Consider the following 20,963-nt stretch of genomic DNA (forward strand, 5'->3'; position numbering starts at 1 on the left):
AGGCGCGGCAGTCGAGGAAGGATGAGTGAGTTTGCAGAAAACGTGCGTACATCCAAAACCAAAGTGGGGGCGGGGGAATCCTGTAGCAGCCTGCCCTTCACAGACAAGGAGACATGCGCCCCAGCTGGAGCGGCCCAGTGCCCTGAGCGCCACTCCCCGTCAGGGCTCACGCCCGGGTCGCCGGCCAGGTCCCCATGGGGGGGGGGGGGGCACATGAGAGGCAACCACACATGGGTGCTTCTCTCCCTCTCTTTCTTCCTCCCTTTCCCCACTCTCTAAACATAAATAAAATGTTTTCTAAAAGATGAGAAGTAATTTTACATCCTCAGAAAACCTGCAGGTAGGTGAGTTGAGATTATCTAGTCTTAAAACAAAAAAAAAAAATAAAGGAAGATGAGCAGAGCCTCAGAGACCCGTGGAGTAAAATCAAGTGTGCTGACCAACACGCATGCACACACGCACGCACCAGGAATCCCAGAAAGGGTTGGGGGGGGGAGGGAGAGTCCCCAGACTGGAAGGAAGACGAGGAGCCGTGCACCCAGGAAGCCGGTGACCTCCCGGGAGGGCAGACCTCAGGCCCCGCCCACGCCACATGCACGATCGTCCCAACAGACGCAGAAACGGCATTGGCAACATTCAGCGTTAACTCATAAGGCAAACTCTCAACAAACTGGGAACAGGGAGGAACCTCCTTAACGGAATAAAGACATTTACAAACACCCGCACGCGCTGGCCGGCGGCTCTGTCGGCTGGAGCGTCATCCCGCTTGCGGAAGGCCGCGGGTTCGATCCCTGGTCGGGACAAGTGCGGGAGGCGACGGATTGGTGCTTCTCTCTCACACCCGTGTTCCTCCCTCTCCTTTTCTCGCTCCCTCGCTCGCTCTCCCCCCTCCCTCCCTGTCAAATCAGTGCGCGTGTCCTCCCGTGCGGTTAGAGCAGACACAACTGGCGCTAACACTGTGGGGACTGGTGAGGGGGGCGCATGTGGCCGCTGAGACTGGCAGCGGGCAGGCACGCCGCTCGCCACTGATGACTTGGCGTCGCACTGAAAGTCCCAGCCAGCGCAACGAGGCCAACAGACGAACACCTGGGAAAAAGAAGAGTGGGAAGGAACAAATAAAATGGTCCCTTTTTGCAGATGAGGTGGGCGGTCATCTACATGGGAAATTCCAAAGAACCCCCCACAAAAAGCGAACTAAGTTGAGTTATCAAGTCAATCAACAAAAGGCCCCGCATGCCTGTGTGCCCGCAGGGAGCGGCTGGGGCGTGGAGTTCAAGAGCAGCGCTCTTTGCAATGCCCCCCACCCTGGGAAGTGCTCGGGTGTAAACCTAGTGAAATGTTCATGTGTGCATGAAGAGTGCAAGCATGAGCGCAAGGAGACAAAGGGTTCAAGACGCGGAGACAGGCGTGGTTCCCGTTAGCTGGGAGGCTCGATGTTTTTAAAATACCACTTCTCTCCCCACTGATGGGCAGATTCTGCGCATGCCCACCCAAACTCTCAGGGAGGTTGGTGTCAAGTTCATGTCCAAATGTATGTGGAAGGGCAAAGGAACTGGAAGAGCCAAAACGCTTCTGAAAAAGAACAACAAAATTGGAGGATTCACACTACCCAATTTCAAGATTTATCCGTAAAGTTATAATGATCGATAGAGTATGACGCTGGCCAGAAAAACAGACTGTACGGATCCATGGACGAAAACGGACAGCCCAGCCCTGGCCGGCGAGGCTCCGTGGGTTGGCGCGTCGTCCCGAGCACCGCGAGGTCAGGGGTTGGATCCCTGGTCAGGGCACGTGCCTAGGTAGTAGGTTTGGTCCTCGGGGCCCGTACGGGAGGCAAACGATGGGTGTTTCTCTCTCTCCCTCTCAAATCAATGTATCCTCCTGGGAAGTTTTAAAAAACGGAGAGCCCAGAAATACACCCACACAGACACAGTCCACTGGTTTTAGACAAACGCGCAAGGACGTTTCAGCAGAGAAACAGTGCTCGTGTGCAAACCCATGGAACTCGACAGGCACCTCAGACGAAAGTAAACCGAGGTGCATCACAGCCCTGAGCATGCGACACGCAACGCCCCCGCAGGCTTGCCCTTGGGCTTGGTTGGCGACGAGTGGTTAGGTTCTACGCCTAAAGCACAATTCATAAAGAAGATTGATAAGCTGCACTTCATCAAAATTAAACACTTTTTTTCTCTGAGCAACAGTTAAACAAATGAAAAAGCCAGCCCACAGAGTGGAGGAAGAGACCTGCAACTCGCACGCTCAGCCAGGCCTTGTCTCCGGAGCGTGAACAGCTGTTAAAACTCAAAAACAACCTCCTTTTTGAGGAGAGAGACGAGATCTCAACAGACACTTCACAAAAGGGTGTATGTGAATGGCAGATAAACATATGAAAAGACGCTTGACATCGTTAGCCACTAGGGAAATGGAAATTAAAACCACAGCGAGCCCTGGCTGGTGTGGCTCAGTGGATTGAGCACTGGACTGTGAACCAAAGGATTGCTGGTTCCATTCCCAGTCAGGGCACATGCCTGGGTTGCAGGCCACGGCCCCAGTACGGGGCGCACAAGAGGCAACCACACATTGATGTTTCCCTCTCTTTCTCCTTCCCTTCCCCTCTCTCTAAGAATCAATAAATAAAATCTTAAAAAATAGAATAAAACCATAGTTTAAAAAAACACAGCACACACCTGCTCACAGGGCCAAAGTTTTTTACGTGGACGCTACACTCAGTCCAATGGGGGCGTGACCCACCAGGCAACTCCCTCCCTGCCCGTGGGACCGCAAAAGCGGTTTTGGAAAATTATGTCATTAAAAGGGGGCCCAACGAGGGAGTTTTCGGGTGGTGGCACTGCTCTCGGAACGGCACGACCCCGACTGGTCACGGGAGAATGTCGGACAAACCCAGCAGGAGGGCCGTTCGAGGAAACAGCCGGCCAGCGTGCCTCAAACCCGCCGAGGTCGTGGAAGTGGAGGGGAGACTGAGCAGCGGTCCCAAAACCGCAGGACACCGAGGGGACACGACAGAATGCGACGTGGGGTTGGGGGTGGCATTCTGGAGGAGAGGGAGGACATGCGTCAAAAACCGCGGACGTCCGAGTAAAAAGCAGTTCCACCGTGTTACACCAATGCTCGTTTCCTGGTTGGTGAGTGTGCCCTGGTTATGTTAGTGCTGGGGGTACCCCGGGGGGGACAGGCCCAGAGGAACTCTGTGGTGTCTCTCCAACTCTCCTGCAAGTCTAAAATCATTTCAGAATAAAATGTTTGTTTTTTTTAAATGGAGAAATCATGTCCTGTTGTTCAGGGCCCAGCCAGGCCCCTTCCTCCAGGAAGCCTTCCCTGATCTCCCCTGCACACAGGGTTTGCTTGTCCTCAGGGCCCCCCAGCCTGACCCCACCTGCCACTCTCCGGCCCGAGCACGTGAGACCGGGAGGAGGGGTTTACCTTCTTCTCTGGGATCGGAGGAGCCTTCCAGCGTCCCCCGCGGGCATGCAGAGAGCAGGGCCCGATTCCCGCATCCTGCAGATCTGCGTGGGCCCAGCCTTCAAGGGGAATGGTGGGGGGAGGGCCTGTCTAAGGCCTTCCAGGACAGGCCCCCGAGCTGGCCAGGCCGGCGTGGGCCCAGCTGGGAGATGTGGGGGGCCCCAGAGGGGAGCGCTGGGTGAATGAAGCCCATGCCCACAGACCCTGTCACTTCCACTGCCTTACTGGGGGGGGGTGTCCTTTCTTCCAGAAGAGAAGGCCTGGGAGTGTGGTGCCCTTGGAGGGTCAAAGGTTCAAGGTTCAGGTCCCTGGGAGCCACAGTGAATTGTGGGGAAGAGCTGCCGGGGGCGGGGCTCTCTGAGAAGGAACTTACCAAAGAGCTGAGGGATGGGTGGGGGGGTGGCAGCTGGCTGGACGTGTCCACTGCTCGGCCCCGGGCAACAGGAGGGTTATCGGGGGACCCGATCCTGCATCGTCACCCCCCCAGGCCACGGGGACACCTGGGGCGAGGTGGCTGTGCGAGTGCACCAACGCGGAGGGCGGGACCACCCGAGCCCAGGCCCCAGGCGAGTCAGAACCCAGGTGTCTACACTGAAGGCAGCAGGGGCGGGAGGCAGGGCAGCCGCTGCGTCTCCGCGGAGCCCCCGGCCGCCGGTGCTCTCCAGCAGCAGCCCCTGCAATGCCACACTGCTACCAGAGGTGGCAGCAGCCACACAGGCCCCGCTGCGGCCCCGGAGCCCCGCTCGGCCGCACGCTGGCCCAGAGTAGCAGCGAGTGTCTCCAGCAGCCCCTCCTGACGGCCCACGGCCCAGGACGCGCTGTCGTGGGCCCCGGCAAGGCCTTGGGGGAGGGAACTCCTTGGCGGAGAGAGAACAGCGTGGCAGGACAGGCTCACGGAGAGGCTGACCTCACTGCGGTCTGCCCCGGGGGCTCCTCCCACCCTCTGGGAGGTCCCCCCACCCCCGCCACCCCCAGCGCCGGCCCCAAGGCTTCAGGTATGACCTTAAATACCAGTCTCCAGAGAGGGTCTCCCTCCTCCAGGTCCACCTCCCCCCGCCCCCCCCGCCATCACTGGACCCCTTCCACGCACACCCGAAGGGCTCCTCCAGCTGGAGACCCAGACGGAGCACAGCGACCCTCCACGAACCTGTCCTCCCCCGCCCTCGCCACCACAGCTACTCCTCATCAGTGCTGACCCTGTCGCCGGCCCGCTGCCGCCTCCCAGGTCCCAGCCAGGCCCGCGGGAGGCGCTCGCTGAGTGTGGCGTGGACGGCCAGTGGCGGGATGGGTCCGTGGGCGGGTGAGCGGGTGGTTGTGTCGACGCACCCAGGGACGGCTGGGTTTTTGCAGCTTCGGGAGCTTTGAGCCTGGAGTCATTACGCTTGCGGGTGCTTTTCACGGGCAACCGCTGGACCCACAGCTCGACGAGGCACTGGAGGCACTCTGCCCCGGGAAACGAGGCCGCCGGGTGTCGGATGAACACACCAGGGCACGCCTCTGAGGTCCCCGCGACCCCAGCTCCGGGGAGGCTGGCGCAAGCAGGAGGAACGCCAGTCGCTGACCCGTGGAAGGGGGGTCTTTGGCCTCGGAAAGCTGCCCGGGGCCCAGGAACCCCCGGGGCGGGGAGGACACTGCCCGCGCCCCACCCCCATGCCCCACGCGACTCGCAGAGACACAGCCGGTAGAGACTCCTTTCTTCTTACAAAGACTTTATTGTCTGACATGCTGGACAGGAAAAAAGAAACAAACACCACAGCCATGACCGAGGGAGGCTGGGAGGGCCGAGGAGCACGCCGGCCGCTGCCACGCCTCCAGGACTTCCCGAGAGATTTTTTTCAAAGTAACCGCCGCCGTCATAGCTTTTCTTTTCCACATAAAAATACACCATATTCTGAAGATACCTTAGGAAAATTTTTTTTTAAAGTTTCTAGACCTCAGCCCACATAGAAAGTCAGCAGAGGTGGCTGGAAGGTCTCAGTCTCCTCCACCTGCGTCCGGGCCCTGAGACCTCGGACACAGCCCCGGCGGCCAGGAGCCACTCGGGCCAGACGGGGTCCCAGGAGCCCTGCACCCTGCCACTCGAGGCTGGCCTGTGGCACCTCGGGGCGGTTGCAGGCGCCCCGGAGGGTGACCGGGTCCCACAGGGGCCCTGCAGGAGCAGGGAAGGGGCCACAGGCCTCGGGAGGCCAGAGTGCTGGGCTCCGAGGACCGGGTCCCTCACCGCCGGACTCTTCTCTGAGAAACACACCAGACAGGTTCTGAACAGGACCCTTAAATTTAAAAAAAAAAAAAAAAAAAAAAAGGGCCTTGGACCACACATTGCATCGCAGGGGGTGGGGCCTTGGGTGGCGGGAAAGCGGGGGCTGGGAAGCCAGAGACCAAGGTTCAAGTCCTGCCTCTGCCCCTGGGGCTGCGCACCCTCCGCCTGGTACCTTGCCCCTCTGACCTTGACCGCTTTCTCTCTGAAACGGACCGGCAGCGTCACCCTGGCAGGACCGGCTGAGGACGAGGGGAGCCTGTCCCTGCAAAGGGCGGTTCAGCGCTGGTCCCCAGGCCTGGGGCCAGGGCGAGGCGAACAAGGCCTCCTTTGGGAGCACAGTTTGAGGGGGGACCCAAAAACTCTGTGAAGTCAATGCATGGTACTATCCGAATCTGATATTGTTTTAAAAATCAAAACTGATGTAAAAAAAAAACCGTGATGACCAAAATACTCAAATTTTACGTGAAGACAGACCCCGGCCCTGCACATGCCCGACCCGCCTCCCTCGCTTCTCCCACCTCGGGCCCTGCGGGGCGCCCCTCCCTCGGGAAGCAGCCCCGCCCCCCGCCCCAGCCCGTTCTGACCCTAGAAGGTAACAGGAGCCCCGAACGTGGAGCTGCCAGGGCCTGGGACCTGCTGTCACGGTGCCACCCCCCCGTTCGAGGGCCCGCGGGTGCCGGGAGCAGGAGGGCCATGACCCACTCAGCCGTGCTCAGCGGGGGGCAGGCCAGGCGGACCCCCCAACGACATGAGGGGAACCCCACCGAGGGTCGGAACCCACTCGAGGATGGTGACAGGAGGATGGTGACAGAAAGCACAGGAGCCACTCACTGGATTAAGAGGGGGGTGCGTGTGTGTGTGAATGTGCGTGTGCGTGGTGCATGCCCACGTGGGCACGCACATGTGGCGGGGTCGCCTCGGCCTGCGGACCCTCCAGGCTGTCGAGCGCCATGGGACAGCGCAGCCCCCACGGGGCCAGGGGTCACCCACGGCTTGGAAACCCTCCCGCTGGCCCTGGGCACGGAGCGGCTGGTGCTCTGGAACCAGCCCCCAACGCCCCCCTTCACCCCCCAGGCCCCGCGCAAGCGCCCGGGATGCACAGGCCGCTGTCCCTGTCAGCGCAGGCGCCCACAGGAAGGACGCAGGGAGCGACCCGGGGCGGCAGCGCGCAGGCGTGGCCAGGCGCAGCCGAATTCCTGAGATGTCCCCGGACGCTGGCCCCCTCGGAGGGCCTGGGCGGAGAAGGGGAGGGGCGGTCTGCGCCCCTGGCCACCCACCCCCAGCCCCGGGGCTGGCGGCCGCGCAGACCCTCGGTGAGGGGGAGATTTTGTGCCCGAACCTCCCGACTCCGCCCGAGAGCAGGGGCCTCCCAGACCCACGACGGTGTCCAGCTGCGGAGGATGAAGATTCAGCCACTTCCCGAACACGGCGGGGCCGCGGGCTTGGTGGGTCCTTCGACGAGGTACACACGGGATGTACACACGGGATGTACACAGAGAAGAAAGTAATGAGCACGGAGCCCCCGACAGGGACCCACGGGGTCCCGGTGGCAGGAGGCAGGAGGCGGGCGTGAGATTCCTCATTGCAAAGCCTCAACCCATCGGCTGGGCGGGGCCCCGCAGCCCGGCAGGCTGTCCGCAGGGAAGGGCGCGCGGGGGGCCCGCGCCGTCAGCCCGGCGGCGTGCACGGCGTCCGGGGGTGGGCGGGGCCGGGGCCGCAGGGGCAGTCAGGAGTTCCGGGGCGTGGGCAGGTCGATGACTATGGGCGGGTTCACGGGCTGGTAGTTCACGGTGCACACGGACGCGTTCACGTATGTGGTCGTCCCGTCCGCCATGACGCCGTACCCTGGAAAGGAAGCGCACCCCTGTGCAGGCCGAGGGAGGGGGCCAGGCCCTGGAGCGGGGAGGGGGCTGCAGGGGGCGGGGCGGGGGGGGGGTCGGCGGCACTCGGCCGCCTGGGGCAAGGTCCGGAGACGCTCAACCTGGTCTCCCGCCTGTAAATAGAGATTGCAGTGACAGGCGCGCCTCCCACGGCTGCTGTCAAAGCTGAGGGCCAAGTGAGACAGTAATCCACGTACAGTGCTCAGCTCGCCCCTGGGAAGCACACAGCAAGACGTCCTCATTGACATCCTCATCATCCCACCATCATCATCACCACCACCACCATCACCACCATCAACACCACCATAATCCCCACCATCACCACCATCATCATCACCACCATCATCACCATGATCATCACCATCACCACCAACACCACCATCACCATCAACACCATCACCACCATCCTCACCATCACTGTCACCACCACCGTTACCACCAGCAGCATCACCACCAACGGGCCATTTCCCTCCAGCGTAGAGATGAGGGAGGGGGCGACCAGGTTAAAGGGAGGTGGCCACTGAAGGGCCGGCGAGAAGCCCCCGGCGGGTGGGCCCTCCCTCCCCCGCCGCTCGCACTGACCTTCGTGGATGTGGCCGAAGACGTGCAGCCGCGGCTGGACCCGCCTCTGCACCGTGTTGAGCAGCTCCACGCAGCCCACCCGCTGCATCTTCTTGGGGACCCAGTCCAGGAAGCCTGTGGGGGGGGGGGCGGCGGAGGGCAGTGAGCCCCGCCCCCAGCCCTGCCTGGCCCCGCCCCCCAGCCTCACTGCTCCATCACGAGCCTTGAAGGGAACGCATCCCAGGGGTCAGAAGGAGAACAGCAACCAGCGCTTCCGGAGGCGCTAACGCAGCCCCGGTGACAACACCTGTGTGTCGCCCCTAGACCTCAGGGCCCAGGGACTCAGAGCCTCCTCCCTTTGAAAACGGGGACCGCAAAGCCTTCCTCTCTGCACGTTGTGGGGGTGCAGAGAGGCGCCTGGCACACCGTGGGTGCTCCAGGAAGCCCCTTCCCACACAGGCATCCTGGGCCTTGCCCACAACCCCTCCCTCCCCTGACTCCCCCAGACCCCATTCTGCGGTCACCTCCTCCGCAAGCTCCCCAGGCCCCGCTCTGGCCGCCTCTGTCTCTGCCGCTACTCTCAGGCTCCCTCACCCACGGGGCTTGGCCGCTCTGGGCCCTCTGCCCCTGGCCTGGCGCCTGCAAGCCCCGGAGGCAGGCTCTGCTTCAGGGGAGCCCCCGCCCAGCCCAGCCCCCAGCCCCACCCAGCAGTGCCCAGCGCCCCCCCAGCCCTGCCTGGCCCCGCCCCCCAGCAGTGCCCTGGCCCCGCCCCCAGCCCTGCCAGGCCCCGAGCCCCGGGGGCGAGATGGCAGGGTCAGCAGAGGCCACGGCAAAAGGCTGGTCTGGACTAAACTCCTGCCAGGAGTTCGACCTCCGTTCTAAGGACCGAGGGAGCCACAGAAGGTTACAGAGGGATAGCGTGGCAGAGCTGACAATTCAGAGAACTCCCTCCTCCTGCCGTGAGGAGAGTGGAGCGGAAGGGACAAGACTGGGGGCTGGGGGACCGGTGAGGGGGTCGGCAGAGAGAGAGAGAGAAGACGCTGGCCTGGACAGCAGTGAGGACGGCAGTGGCAAAGGGAGGGGAACAGCTGGGACACCGACCCACCGCTCGGAGGTAGAACCGAAGGGTCGAGCTGATGGGCCGGAAGCGGGGCCGGGCGAGGAGAGGGGGCGGGAGCAGGTGGTAGGGTGGGGTCCGCAGGCCCTGGGCCCTGTGGGATGGGTGGGGGGAGGCCCCCAGTGACGGACAGGGTGAGGGGTGCAGGAGGCGGGGCCTGTGAGAGCGGCCCTGGCGGTGCTGAGTGCCCAGGACGCAGGGCCCGAGGTAGCAAGTCCGGCTCCCGGCTCAGGAGATTAGGGAGGGGTGGGTCCGCTCGTCCCTGCTGCCCCAGCAAACCCGGCTCAGGCCAGGGCGGGCCGGGGCTCCCCTCAACCCCCCCCCCCTCCGCCAGCGTCCTCCTTCAGAGAGAGCCAGGCTGGGGCTGAGGCTGGGGCAGGGCGGCAGGGCCCAGGACCGGGGACCCCAGGGCTGGCGGGTGGCTGGCTCTTACCCAGCGGGGGCCCGTGGGTGATCAGCACGTCCACGCCTTCGGGGATGAGGTTCCACTTCTCCAGCAGGGCTTGTCCTCGCGGGAGGTTGAAGCCCCAGCCGTAAAACCAGGGCTGCCTGTGGGAGAAGAGCAGGGGGTTCAGGGGGGCTGCCGGGCGTGGAGGCACCCACAGGACGGGGAAGCAGGCAGGGCCCCGAACGGCCGTCCGGTCACCACCACCACCACCACCACCACCATCATCACCATCACCTCCATCACCACCACCATCACCTCCATCACCACCACCATCACCTCCATCGCCACCACCGTCATCATCACAAACCCCTCCTAGAACCCTCCCATGAAGCCGGGATGAAAAACGCTCGGCCCAGCGCAGGGTTTTCAAACCCCACTTTAATGGGTCACAACAGCACTTTTTAAAAGTAAAAGCAAAAGAAAGGGCGGGAAACACAGAGTCCATCTCAGCAGAGAAGGGACACGCCCACTAAGCATCTGCAGGCTTAGGGAGACGCCCACACGCATGCGCACTGGGGCGCAGAGTCAAGCGCTCGTTCCCTGCCCGCGCCCCCCCCCCCGCCCCGTCCGGGCCAGAAACCGCTGACTGTCCTGCGCAGTCCCGGCGGGCTGAGCTGGCGGTGCTGTCACTCCCGAGCCCCCATCACACTCGCAGCGCCCTCGGGGCGAGGCAGGGCGTGGCTGAGGCCCCCCGAAAGCCGCTCTGCAGGCCGTGCCAGGGCGTTCCCCGCCCCCCCCCCCCCGGGGCCTCCAGCGCGGCCGGCCTGGGCGAGAAGGGGCAGTGCGCTTCCGGCGCGGCCTTCCAGACTCGGGACCCGTTGCCAGACATCTAACCGAGTATTTGCCAGAGCACAGGCCTCGCCAGCACCGGGAGAAGGCATCTATCGGCCCCGTGAGCTGCGGCGCGGAGCGGCTCTGCGGAAGAGACGCTTGGAAACAAATCAGAGGCACCGGAGGCCCAGGAGCCGATGCACAGTCGAGCCCTCCCCTGCCCGGCCTCCCCCTCGCCCAGCACCGATGAACCCTCCTGGGCAGTGACAGTCCCCCAAAGATGCACCTGCCTGGTTCTTGGACACACGTCCCTTCAAATCCCAGGAAGCTGGGATCCGCCCTGCCCCCAGAGGTCGACCCGCTCCCCAGTGTCACACAGCAGGTCCTAGGCAGAGCCCGGGGAGGCGCAGGTCTGAAGAGGGCGGGATTCGGGACCGCCGCCCACAGGCCTCCCCCCACGCCTGTCTCCGAGGACATGAGGTGCATAGACCTCGCAGCAGCCTGGGGTGGGGTGGGGCAGGGGTCACTCTGGGAGGGCCAGGCCCGGAAAGGGGGCTGCCTTGTTGCCCCCTAATGGGCGGGAAGGACACTGAAGTTGACCTCAGCCCTCCCGGCTGCGCCCCGAGGCTGGTCACTTCACCTCTCCCAGCCCGTGTCAGATGGGACAGTGACACCTCTGCCCCCAGACCTTACCCCATGAGGGCAGGGATGGCCCTTGCTCGGTGCCCTGCGCCCTGCCTGACGGGGGACTTAGGGGTGTGAGGGTCACACTGTACCACCGCCAGGAGGCGCTCCCTAACACCGGCACTGTCGAGGGGAGAAGGTGATGTTCTGGCTTTTACTGGAACTCGGGCACTGTGTCCACAGGAGACACAGCCCAGGACGGCAGCCGGCTGGGGAGCACTGTCCCCGGGTGGGGGGCCCTTCTCAAGGGCGGCCAGGGGCATGGGGCCAGAAGGTGGGGACCAGAGACTCGGGAGAGACAGACGGACCCGAGTCTGGCGGTCAGGGCAGGCCTCCAGTCCCCCGCCCCGCCCCCCACACCCCTGCCCCATACGATGTCGTCCATCCAGGTTTCCTCACAGGGAAAGGGGTCATAGGGTGGCACCATCCTTCCTCAGCCAGCGTCAGCCCTCAACTCCCCCAGCGCTCTGCATTCGGCCACACCACCCTCGTCCCCCAGGTCCTTTGGGGCCAGAGGTTAAAGTGCAAAGGTGCCCAGGGTCCCAGGCCGTCGTCCCAGCAGTGGGATCCAGCCAGCCCCTCACTGCCCCCGCCCACGTCGGGGCAGCCTCGGTCTGAGACCCACGAACACCCCAGCGTGGGGTGCATGGGAGCGGTGGTCCCCACGCCCACCTCAGGGTGCCGGGACCCAGCCTGACTGCCCGAGGGCCCGGCGCAGAGGTCGGCCCCGCGTCCAGGACACACGGACCCACGGCGGGGTGCGGGGAGCCGGATGAATCAGAATTCCGACCGAGCCATGGCGGCGGCGGCTCTATGTCCTGAATTTCTGTCTTTCTGTTCTAAAGTAACCATTGGAATAATTTCCTTACAGAACGATAGTTGCCATGACAACCAGAGCAAATTTTCCTTTTCTGAAACAGATGTCTCATTTAGTTGAAAATTAGAATGTGAACAAGCCCATGAGAAAAATTAATTCAAACTTTAACAGAGCGCTGGATACAATGTAATCTCTCAGAGGTTAACTAACCCTCGCCGCCTGTGTGCGCTCCCGGTCGCCCTCCAATCCGGCCCAATTAAGCCCGCTTAGCCAATATAAATGACCTCCCGGCGGCCGGTCGTTAACCGCGTGCCCCCTGGCGCGGGAATTCCGGGCTCCCTGAGGCAGAGGCGGGCGGGGCTGGTCTGCAGGGACGGCTGGGGCGCAGCATCCGCCCTGCTCCGTGTCCCCAGGAAGGTGCACACACCTGGGCCAGGGGGCGTTCCCAGGGGTCCCTCCCTCAGCCAGCCTTGGGCACGGCCGTGCCCTTTCTCGGGGGCTGGGATGCGGGGGCGGAGGAGGCCTAGGGTGCCCCTGGCGGGGTGGGTGCAGGCGTGTCCCCCGGCCGGAGGCTGATGACCAGAGAGGGGAGGGTGCATTGCTCTCTCCGTAGGCCACCGAGGGACGCCTGCGCACACCTACCCCAGGGAGGCGAGTGCCACCGCCACCCCATTTCACAGATGCAGAAACTGGGGTGCAGAGAGGGACCGTGACGTGCTTGCCCAGGATGAGCTGGTGACCAAGGGACGTGGCTAGGCTCGGCCCCGATGGCACATCCCAGACAGAGTCTGTGCTCTCGGCTCCCGGCTCCCGGGAGTTACGGCAGCGAGACGGGACCCGGACCCGCCTTCCTCAGCAGACGCCTGCAACCAGCCGGTTCACACCTCGGCTCCGCTAGTCCTGGGGGCAAAGCTGCAGGAAGGGCCCGTCAGGGGGACGAGGAACTGGTGACCCTGTGTGGTCAAGCTGTGTGTCTGAGGACACAGAGGAGGCTACGGGGACCCGGGCCGGGGTCCTGGCTTCTGCCCCCTGTGCCCCGCGGTCAGCTGCACAAAGAGGACCCTGGCAGGGTGGCCAGGCCTCGTCGACGGCAACCGCCTGCCTCTGGGCAGCCCCTGAATGTCCCTGCCAGGTGCCAGCACAGCCTCCGGCCCCGCAGGGCCCCCGTGGCCCTGGCTGGACAGGGCTCCCTGCTCCCCTGCTCAGGCTTCCTGCCCAGTTCGCCGGCCCCCACTGCCCCCCCACGGGCACCACAATCCACCAGTTCCTACACGCAGCACAGCCGCTCCCCTCGGCGACTGCTCCTGGCGTTCCAGCCGTCTGAGACGCCCTCCCAGCCTCTCCACGGAGCCCCTCGCTGGTTGTGTGTGAAGGCCCCGCTCGAGGGCCACCGCTTCCAGGGGGCTTCCCCTGATTACCTCCAGTCCCCAAGCACAGGTGACCCTCCTCACTCGGAGCGCCCTTCGGCAGTCTCCTTCAGGGCAGGCCCAGGTCGGGACTCTCCTGCCCAGCAGGTGGGGGCCTAGAAGGGCTTCCGGGAGGGGTGTGTCCGAGGTGTGCATGGACGAAGGAACCCACGGCGGCTCCCCCTGGCAGGCAGGCAGGTGGGCGGGAACTGGGCATTGAGCCTCTCCACTCTGCACCATCCCCAGAGTCCCCAGGAGTCACAAAGCACCAAGACCCACAGCAAGACACGAACTCAAGACCTCTGGCCATCCGCGGAGCACCCCTTCCCCGCCTGCCCAGTCCTGCCCAGGTGGACACCTGCACCCATTGCACAGGTGAGGTCTCAGAGGCAGAGCCAGACGCAGGAGGCTCACGCCCTCTGCTGCACCCAACCCCTCTCCCCAGGCAGCCCGTCCCGGGACAGGGCCCGGGGTCGTTGAGGGCTGGGTGCTCTGCTGTCCGCCCAGCAGCGGCCTCGCGGCCCCGTGAAAATCCTCTGGGGAAAGAAGGGATGGACCCTGCAGCGGGCCCGCGGGGGGCCAGGTGTTCCCGCTTCTGCTCTCCTTCTACAGGGCGAAGGTGCCGTATGAGGGGGCACGTGGTCGTCCCCCCCGCAGCCTGAGCCCGCCCCCAGCCAAACACTCAGCCTGACCTCTTTCATCCCCTTTGTTCTTCCTGCCCCTGCACCGCCCCCCACAGAGGCCAGACTTCCCCGGGCCACCGGGGAGACAGCTCTACCAACACTGAGAGCTCTCCAGGTGAGGATGACAGTGGTCACTGACCCCCCTGGATCTCCCAGGACTTCCCCCCCAACATCCCAGCAAGGCTGGGCTCCCCTTCTGCAGCAGGGGAAACCGAGCCTCAGAGCTCGGTGACCTGCGCCGGTTCCCCAGGTGAATTCACGCAGACTCCTCCCCGCACAGTCCGAGCCCCCACCCCACTGGGGAGCCCCTGCTCTCCGCATCTCTGGGGCTGGGGGGCCCACGGGGAGGCTGAGGGAGCTGCCTCTGTACCAGGGGTGCCAGCTCCGCCCCCCGCCCCCTGCCAGCAAGGGGGCGGGACCACACAGAGCCGGATACCACCTCCGAGGCCAGACCGCGGTCACACACCCAGCCCAGGCACACGGCGGCCAGTCAGCAGCAAGGGAGGTGGAGCAGATGAGGGTCCCTTTGTCACTCCCAATTCACCTCCCCCACCCCCTCCGCCTGCAGAGTCATCCGTCTTTTGTTTGCGGGGCCTGGGCAGGAAGGCGGAGGACCGGTCCCGGGCGCTAACGTGTGTGCGGGGCCTCTGTGAGGAGGGCCCGTGAAGTCAAGAAAGACACGGGCGGGAAAGGGGCAAAGAGAGACCGCATGTGAGAAAACCACACATGTGAGTGTGAGCGTGAGTGTGGGGGACGGGATGGGAGGGCGTGCTGTGTGTGTGAAGGGGTGTGTGTGTGTGTGCACGCGCATGGGTGTGGTTGTGTGGCACGTGTCCATGTGTATATGTGCGTGTCACTGTGTGGCGTGTGCGAGCAGGCCGAGCAGGGGACCGGAGACTGGGGACGCCCTCCCGTCTGTCACGGTCCGCACAGCCCGTCCTCTGAGGCTGGCGGCTGCCAGGCTCCGGGGCGGGGAGGCAAAGGGACGTGAGCGATGAGGGAACCGCCGGCATGGACGCCGCTGGGTCCCTCTGGCCCCGTCTCGGCCCTCGGTGTCCTCGGTCTGTCCTCGAGGCCGGTTCCCCGACCCCCTGGAATGGGCACAGCCTTCCTGGCTGGATTTGGGCTCAAGACGGGGAGGGGCCGGCATTCCACCGAGGCTTCTGCGGGGCCCAGGCCAGTGGCTCTGTGTGGCCCCCTCCCCTGTCCCCTGCAAGGCCCTTGGAGGGAGACTCCGAGTCCGATTTTACAGGTGCAGGACCCAGGTGCAGGGAGAGCATGGGCTCTCATGTGGACGACCAGGGCCAGGCATCCAGGCCCCCGAAGGCCAGGCCTGTTTGGGTTCCACAGCCCAACGGACCGCCAGGGGGCCAGGGCCGGTGGGGAGGTGCCAGGGCGGGGGGCAGGGACAGGCAGGAAGCGGCGGCTCAGCCGGCTGCCACTGGCCGGTTCTCGGAGCCAAGTGTGTCCACCACCAGAACCCGGTGCTGCCTCTGTCCAGGGCAGAGGTCTGGGGCCAGTCACTCCACCTACCCCGGCCTCACCTCGCCCCTCTGTGGAAGGGGACTTGAACGCATCCTTCCTCGCCCTGTCGCTGGGCAGGTTAAATGGGACACCTGCGTGGCAGCTCCTAAGAAGCCGGCCGCATACAGGCTCTCGGGTCCGGAAGGGGAGGGCAAGTCTTGGCCTCCCCTGCCTGAACACATGGGAAGGCCACAGCCTTGAGCTAAAAGCCTCTAGAAATGCAAGGTAGAGCCCTGGCTGGGTAGCTCAGGTGATTAGCACATGGTCCCGATACGCTGAGGTTGCAGGTTCAAACCCCGGTCAGGACACATACAAGAATCAACCAATGATGCATACATGAGAGGAACAACAGATGTCTCTCTCTCTGAACTCAATAAATGTTTTAAAAGTTAAAGATATGGGAAATAAAGTGCAACAGACACGGTGTCAGGTGCATGGGGACCGCCGGTCTCGGGAACCAGGGACTGCAGGTCCTAATGGCCGTGAGGCAACGTGGGCAGGGCCCCCAGGGGTGGGGGGCAGGGGGAGCTGATGCGACTGCCCCCGTAAAGCTGCGCCCCAGGAGGGCCTCGGGGGAACAGCGGGCCAGGAAAGGCCACCCGCTGGCCACGGGGAGGCAGGACGCCTCCATCAAGCAGAGGACAGCACCCCGACCTCTGACCAGGGCTGGTCCCCCAGCCAGCGAGCCCACGTGGTGGAGAGGCCCCTAGGCCAAGGGACAGACATAAAGGGGTCCCTGCTGTGCACCCACAGATTGGAGCATACACAGATCTCTATGAGGGGCACCCCCATACCACTACCCCCAAACTGGGCTGCATAGGCCTCTTCAGACCCTCACTGATGGGGAGCACGCAGCGCAAAATTACAACACCCCGAGCCCCTTAAAGAATCAGTGCAGAGAAACTAAAAACTAAATGTTTTCTAAAAGATTAAAAAGATTTTCTTCAGAGAAAAAGAAAAGGATTCTGGGCTGGGTGCGTGGAGCGGAGTCCCAGACCTGCCCTTCCCTCACGCAGAGGCAGGAGGCAGGACAGAGGGCCTGGCGCCCAGTGCAGGGGCCGCCGGGCCACACTGGGCTCACCCGGCGGGCTCCCTGGAAGGGGTGGCAACCTTGAAGCCAGGGAGGATCACGGCAAGCACGGGTGGGAGACATCCGGGCAGAGATGGCCTCACCGTGGTCACCGCTGGGACAGCACAGCCCCACCCCACCCGGCCCCGCCCCACCCGGGAGGCAGCCGAGCTGAGAACCGGGGCCCACGGCACCCAGCAACAGCCCGGCAGCCACTTCTCAAAGTTCAATGCCTCAGCAGGTTTAGACCCCTCCTTTCAAAATACCAGAAGTAATTAGACCAGATGGATGAGCTGCGTGCCAACGTCCTCCCTCCCTCCCTCCCTTCCTCCTCTTTTTGTAAAAAATCAAGACCGCTTTCAGTTAAACGAGAACAAAAAACGCATCCAAAACCCATACATGAATGCGGTATGTACACGGGATTTTTTTTTTTTTTAACACTTAGCCTTCTGTAGCAGCTGAGTTCTTCCTCTCCTGCAGTCGGCCCCGCCCCCTCCCTCTCGGCTGCTCCCGCAGAGGCTCCGAGCCCAGCCTGCACCTGAGGACCGGGAATGGCTTCCCCGAGCCCCGGAAAGTCACAGTGCGGGGGACGGTGACAGCAGAGACACACGGGCCCAACGAGGCTTCCTGGCTGGCCTGGCCTTCGGGGAACCGAAGCCAGGGGGCGGGGGTGTCTGGCCTCCAACCTGGGGGTGACGGGCAGCCCCACGCACCAGGCAGAAGCAGGAGGTGCGCCAGGAGGTTCTCCGGCCGTGAACGTCTCTGGAGAACTGGCTAAGGCCATTGCACTGCGTGGCTTCGCCCGGGGCCGCCCCACAGAGGACCCCGCTGCACGGCGCCCCCTCGCACCGATGCAGGACTGAGGCCTGCAAAGGCCAGACATGGAGGGTGAGGCAGAGCAGTGGGCACGTCCCTGGTGTGTCTGGGCCCGAGCCCTCGACTGAGGCCGCCCGGCACCTACAAGCATGGTGTCCCCTCCAGGCCTCGGGCGTGACATGGTGGGTCCCACAGGCTGATGACACAGAGGCACAGGCAGGCGAAGCTGTGGCTCACGGAGACCTCCCTCGGCCTGCCACACCCCGCCCCCGGGCCCTGTGCCACCCCAGCTCCCACAGCTGCTGCTCCGCAGCTCTCACAGACCCAAGGAGGTGGCTGCCGAAGCCTCTGCAACCACCCCCTGGAGAGGGCACTGTCACTTCCACACTGCGGGAGAGGAAACTGAGGCACAGAGAGGTTAAGTGACTTGCCCGGGGTCACACAGCCCTTAAGAGGGGAGGCCAAGACTTGAGCCGAGGACGTTTGGGTCCAAATCCATGCTGTTAACCTCCACAGAGGATAACTTTTCAGATGGTGGTGGGGGGTGGTTATGTATGTGGGGGCTGGGTGTCAGGGAGGCTGGTTACTGGAGACCACGGGGCAGGAAACCCAGGCCAGACACCCTGGTCTGGGACCTAAGGCCCCCGCTCACCCACTTCCTCGCTCGCACCTCGAACCCCAGACCTTCCCGCAGGCTCAGCTCCCCTCCAGGCCTTCCTCACGCACTGGCACTCCTAGAATGCTCTCCTGGCTCCCGGACCCCGCCCCCCCCCACCCCCCCCCCCCGCCCCAAGGCCTGGGCTCTGCCAGCCTGCTAGGCGGCAGGGAGGGTTCACAGAGGCCCTGTACGTGGTGAGGACTCCGGCGAACAGCAGGCGCCTCCTGGTGCTCAGGAGAGGCTGGACGGGACGGCACGGCACGCCCCCCACCTCACCCCACCCTCCACGGGAGGCCTCAGTGGCACAGGGCCAGTCCTCAACACACCCGCATGCAGCCTCTGAGGGTCAGTTTGCAGCGTCGCCTAGGGCAGCACAGGGCCTCCCTGAGGCCCCCACACCCTGCCGGGCCCCGCGCCCTCCCGAATGCCCCTCAACGCCCCCGTATGTGCTGCCCCAGCTGAAGGCGCCATCTCGGCCCCGCCACCCACCCTCCAGGCCCCTTCCCTTCCTTCACGGCTCAGGTGGCCCCACCTCTCCCGGGAGCACCCGTGGTCTGTCCCTGCTGCGTAGGGCGCCCTCCGCACCCTGCAGCGCTTGCCACCCCGTGACTACGGCCAGCTGGGCCTCCGAGGGCCAGTTGCCCTCTCGGGGCTGAGGAAGGATCGGAGACGGTGGTTTGCTGCCACCACCACCGCCGTCATCACCATCTTCATCATCATCGTCATCGTCATCACCACCATCATGGTCATACCCTTCATCATCACCCTCATCATCACCTTCATCATCGTCATCATTGTCACCATCATCACCATCTTCATCATTGTCCCCACCATCACCACCATCATCATCACCTGGGCTCCCATGGACACACTGACCGTCATTCACACCTTGACCCCACCAGCCAGGTGAGCTCAAGGATGAGACCTGGTCAGTCTGTGTCCTCAGCAGACCACGCCGTGCACCTGTGATTGACACCCGGCCCCGCCCCCTGCACGCTCGGCCTCGGCTCCCGGCGTGCCCCGCGCTCCGCCAGGCCCCGACGGCGCAGGCGCACTCACCACGGGGAGCCGTAGATGCGGAAGCCCCGCACGGTCACCTCCGAGTCCTGCAGGTAGATGCAGTTGGTCAGCAGCGACTGCACGTTCTCGTAGTTCTCCGGCTTCAGCTTCGACACGGACGGGAAGTAGTAGAAGTCCTGCTTGATGAGGTCGGCCATGAACTCCTGGTCGAAGGTCAGCTCGTGGTTGCCGGCGACGACGATCTTGTACTCGTAGGGCAGGCTGCCTGCGGGCGGGCACAGAGACACAGCGCGCCGCTGGGGGCCCGCCCGCGGGCCTGCTCTGTTCGGCACAGCCTGCGAGGGCTTTCACGCTTGAGCTCGTTGCCAGCGTAAACAACTCAGGAGATTCCCAATCAAATGTCATTCTATTTTCTAATAATCAATCAACGTTAAACTCTGATGACCCTGGCCCAGTCACGGGCTGAGGGGCGGTGTCTCCCCCCAGACAGCAGTGAGCCCCAGTCCCCACCCGGCCCACGTCGCTGACTGCAAGGTGTCGCCCTCCCTGCAGGGGCAGCGGCCCCTAGAGACATCGAGGGCACACCCCCGGCTGCTGCCCCCAGGGGCCTCCACGCAGGTGATGGGGACGCTTCCTGGCCCCTCCCTCCTCCCCACCTTGCCCACCGCCCAGGGCAGCTGAGCAGTCGGCTGGTTCCCCGAGCGGGCAGCTCCAGCAGCCCGGGAGCAGACCTGTTGGCTTCAGCCATCCCGGTCCCCACACCCCAGGGTGACACAGTGCAGGGGACCCACTGATGGCCACGCACACACTGCCATCGGGGAGGGAGGAGGGGGCCCTGGGCCCGAGCGGCTGGGGAAACAGGCCCCGGGGCCAGGCACCTGCCCGGGCCCATGACAGGTGAGCGGCAAGGCGATGCCGCATGTCAGCCCAGGTGACCCCACACACGCGGGTGAGCAGTTCGGACTGGAAGGCCAGCAGGCCAGAGCCGGGGGGCGGGGGGCACCCCTCACGGAACCCCTCGCCACACCGCCGACTGCCCACAGGCCCCGATTGTTCCCACTTCCCGGCACCCACCCGGCCCGCCCTGAGCGCCACCCCCGGCTGGGGACACTGGAGCTGCACTGATGCATTTATGTCACCTCCCGGACCGGGGACCTTACTTAAGCAAATTAGGAAATTACTCCAACTGAACAGCGTCATTATTTCCGCCGCTCCCACCTATCGGGGACCAGGGAGGGCGCAGGAAGCTGTCAGCCGTCTCTGTCCTTCTCACCTCCGCGGAGGAGGGTACCTGAGGTTCTCGCCCCGCCCAGGGCGGAGGGGATGGGGGCGGGCAAGGCTTCTGCACATGGAGCCCGGGGGGTGGGGGCAGGAGCCACAGTACACGCACAGGACGCCCTCCAATACCGCCGCTCTCTCCCAGACAGGCGAGGGTGCCCCAGCCTGGAGGCAGGAGACTTGCCTGTTGACGACCCCTTTCTGAGCCGGAGGTCCAGCCACAGACACGTCCGTCCAGATGTCCACCTGGACTTGGCGACTCACCCGCTGGGTGTCACGTTCACAGACACCTAAGGATTACTGTCCCCCTTTCGTGTCTGGGAGCAACAAGGCTCAGAGCAGTGGCCTGAGGTCACACAAATCCAACCACAGAGGGCAAAGGACGTTCCGTAATCTCTGTGGCTTGGCCTCCTCACACTCGTCGTGGCGTGGCCACCAGTGGGCCGATGGATGGGGGCGGGTGGTGACGAGTGGACGCCGCATGGATGGAA

The 20,963-nt window shown here is 64.1% G+C and overlaps 1 protein-coding gene across 1 annotated transcript in view; it reads right to left on the reverse strand.

Moving 5' to 3' along the window:
* Positions 1-7,448: 7,448 nt before the first annotated feature.
* Positions 7,449-20,963, reverse strand: part of MPPED1 (metallophosphoesterase domain containing 1) — a 42,784-nt gene continuing 29,269 nt past the window's right edge. The window contains exons 3-6 of the mRNA XM_045835077.1: positions 19,234-19,459; positions 9,732-9,847; positions 8,203-8,316; positions 7,449-7,585 (exon numbers count right to left, since the gene is read on the reverse strand). Coding sequence (XP_045691033.1) covers positions 7,467-7,585; positions 8,203-8,316; positions 9,732-9,847; positions 19,234-19,459 — 575 coding nt within the window. The 3' untranslated portion in view covers positions 7,449-7,466. The remainder of the gene's footprint in view (positions 7,586-8,202; positions 8,317-9,731; positions 9,848-19,233; positions 19,460-20,963) is intronic.

This window comes from Phyllostomus hastatus, unplaced genomic scaffold (assembly GCF_019186645.2).
Source record: "Phyllostomus hastatus isolate PE091 unplaced genomic scaffold, TTU_PhHast_1.1 phas_contig_198, whole genome shotgun sequence".
Lineage (NCBI taxonomy): Eukaryota > Metazoa > Chordata > Mammalia > Chiroptera > Phyllostomidae > Phyllostomus > Phyllostomus hastatus.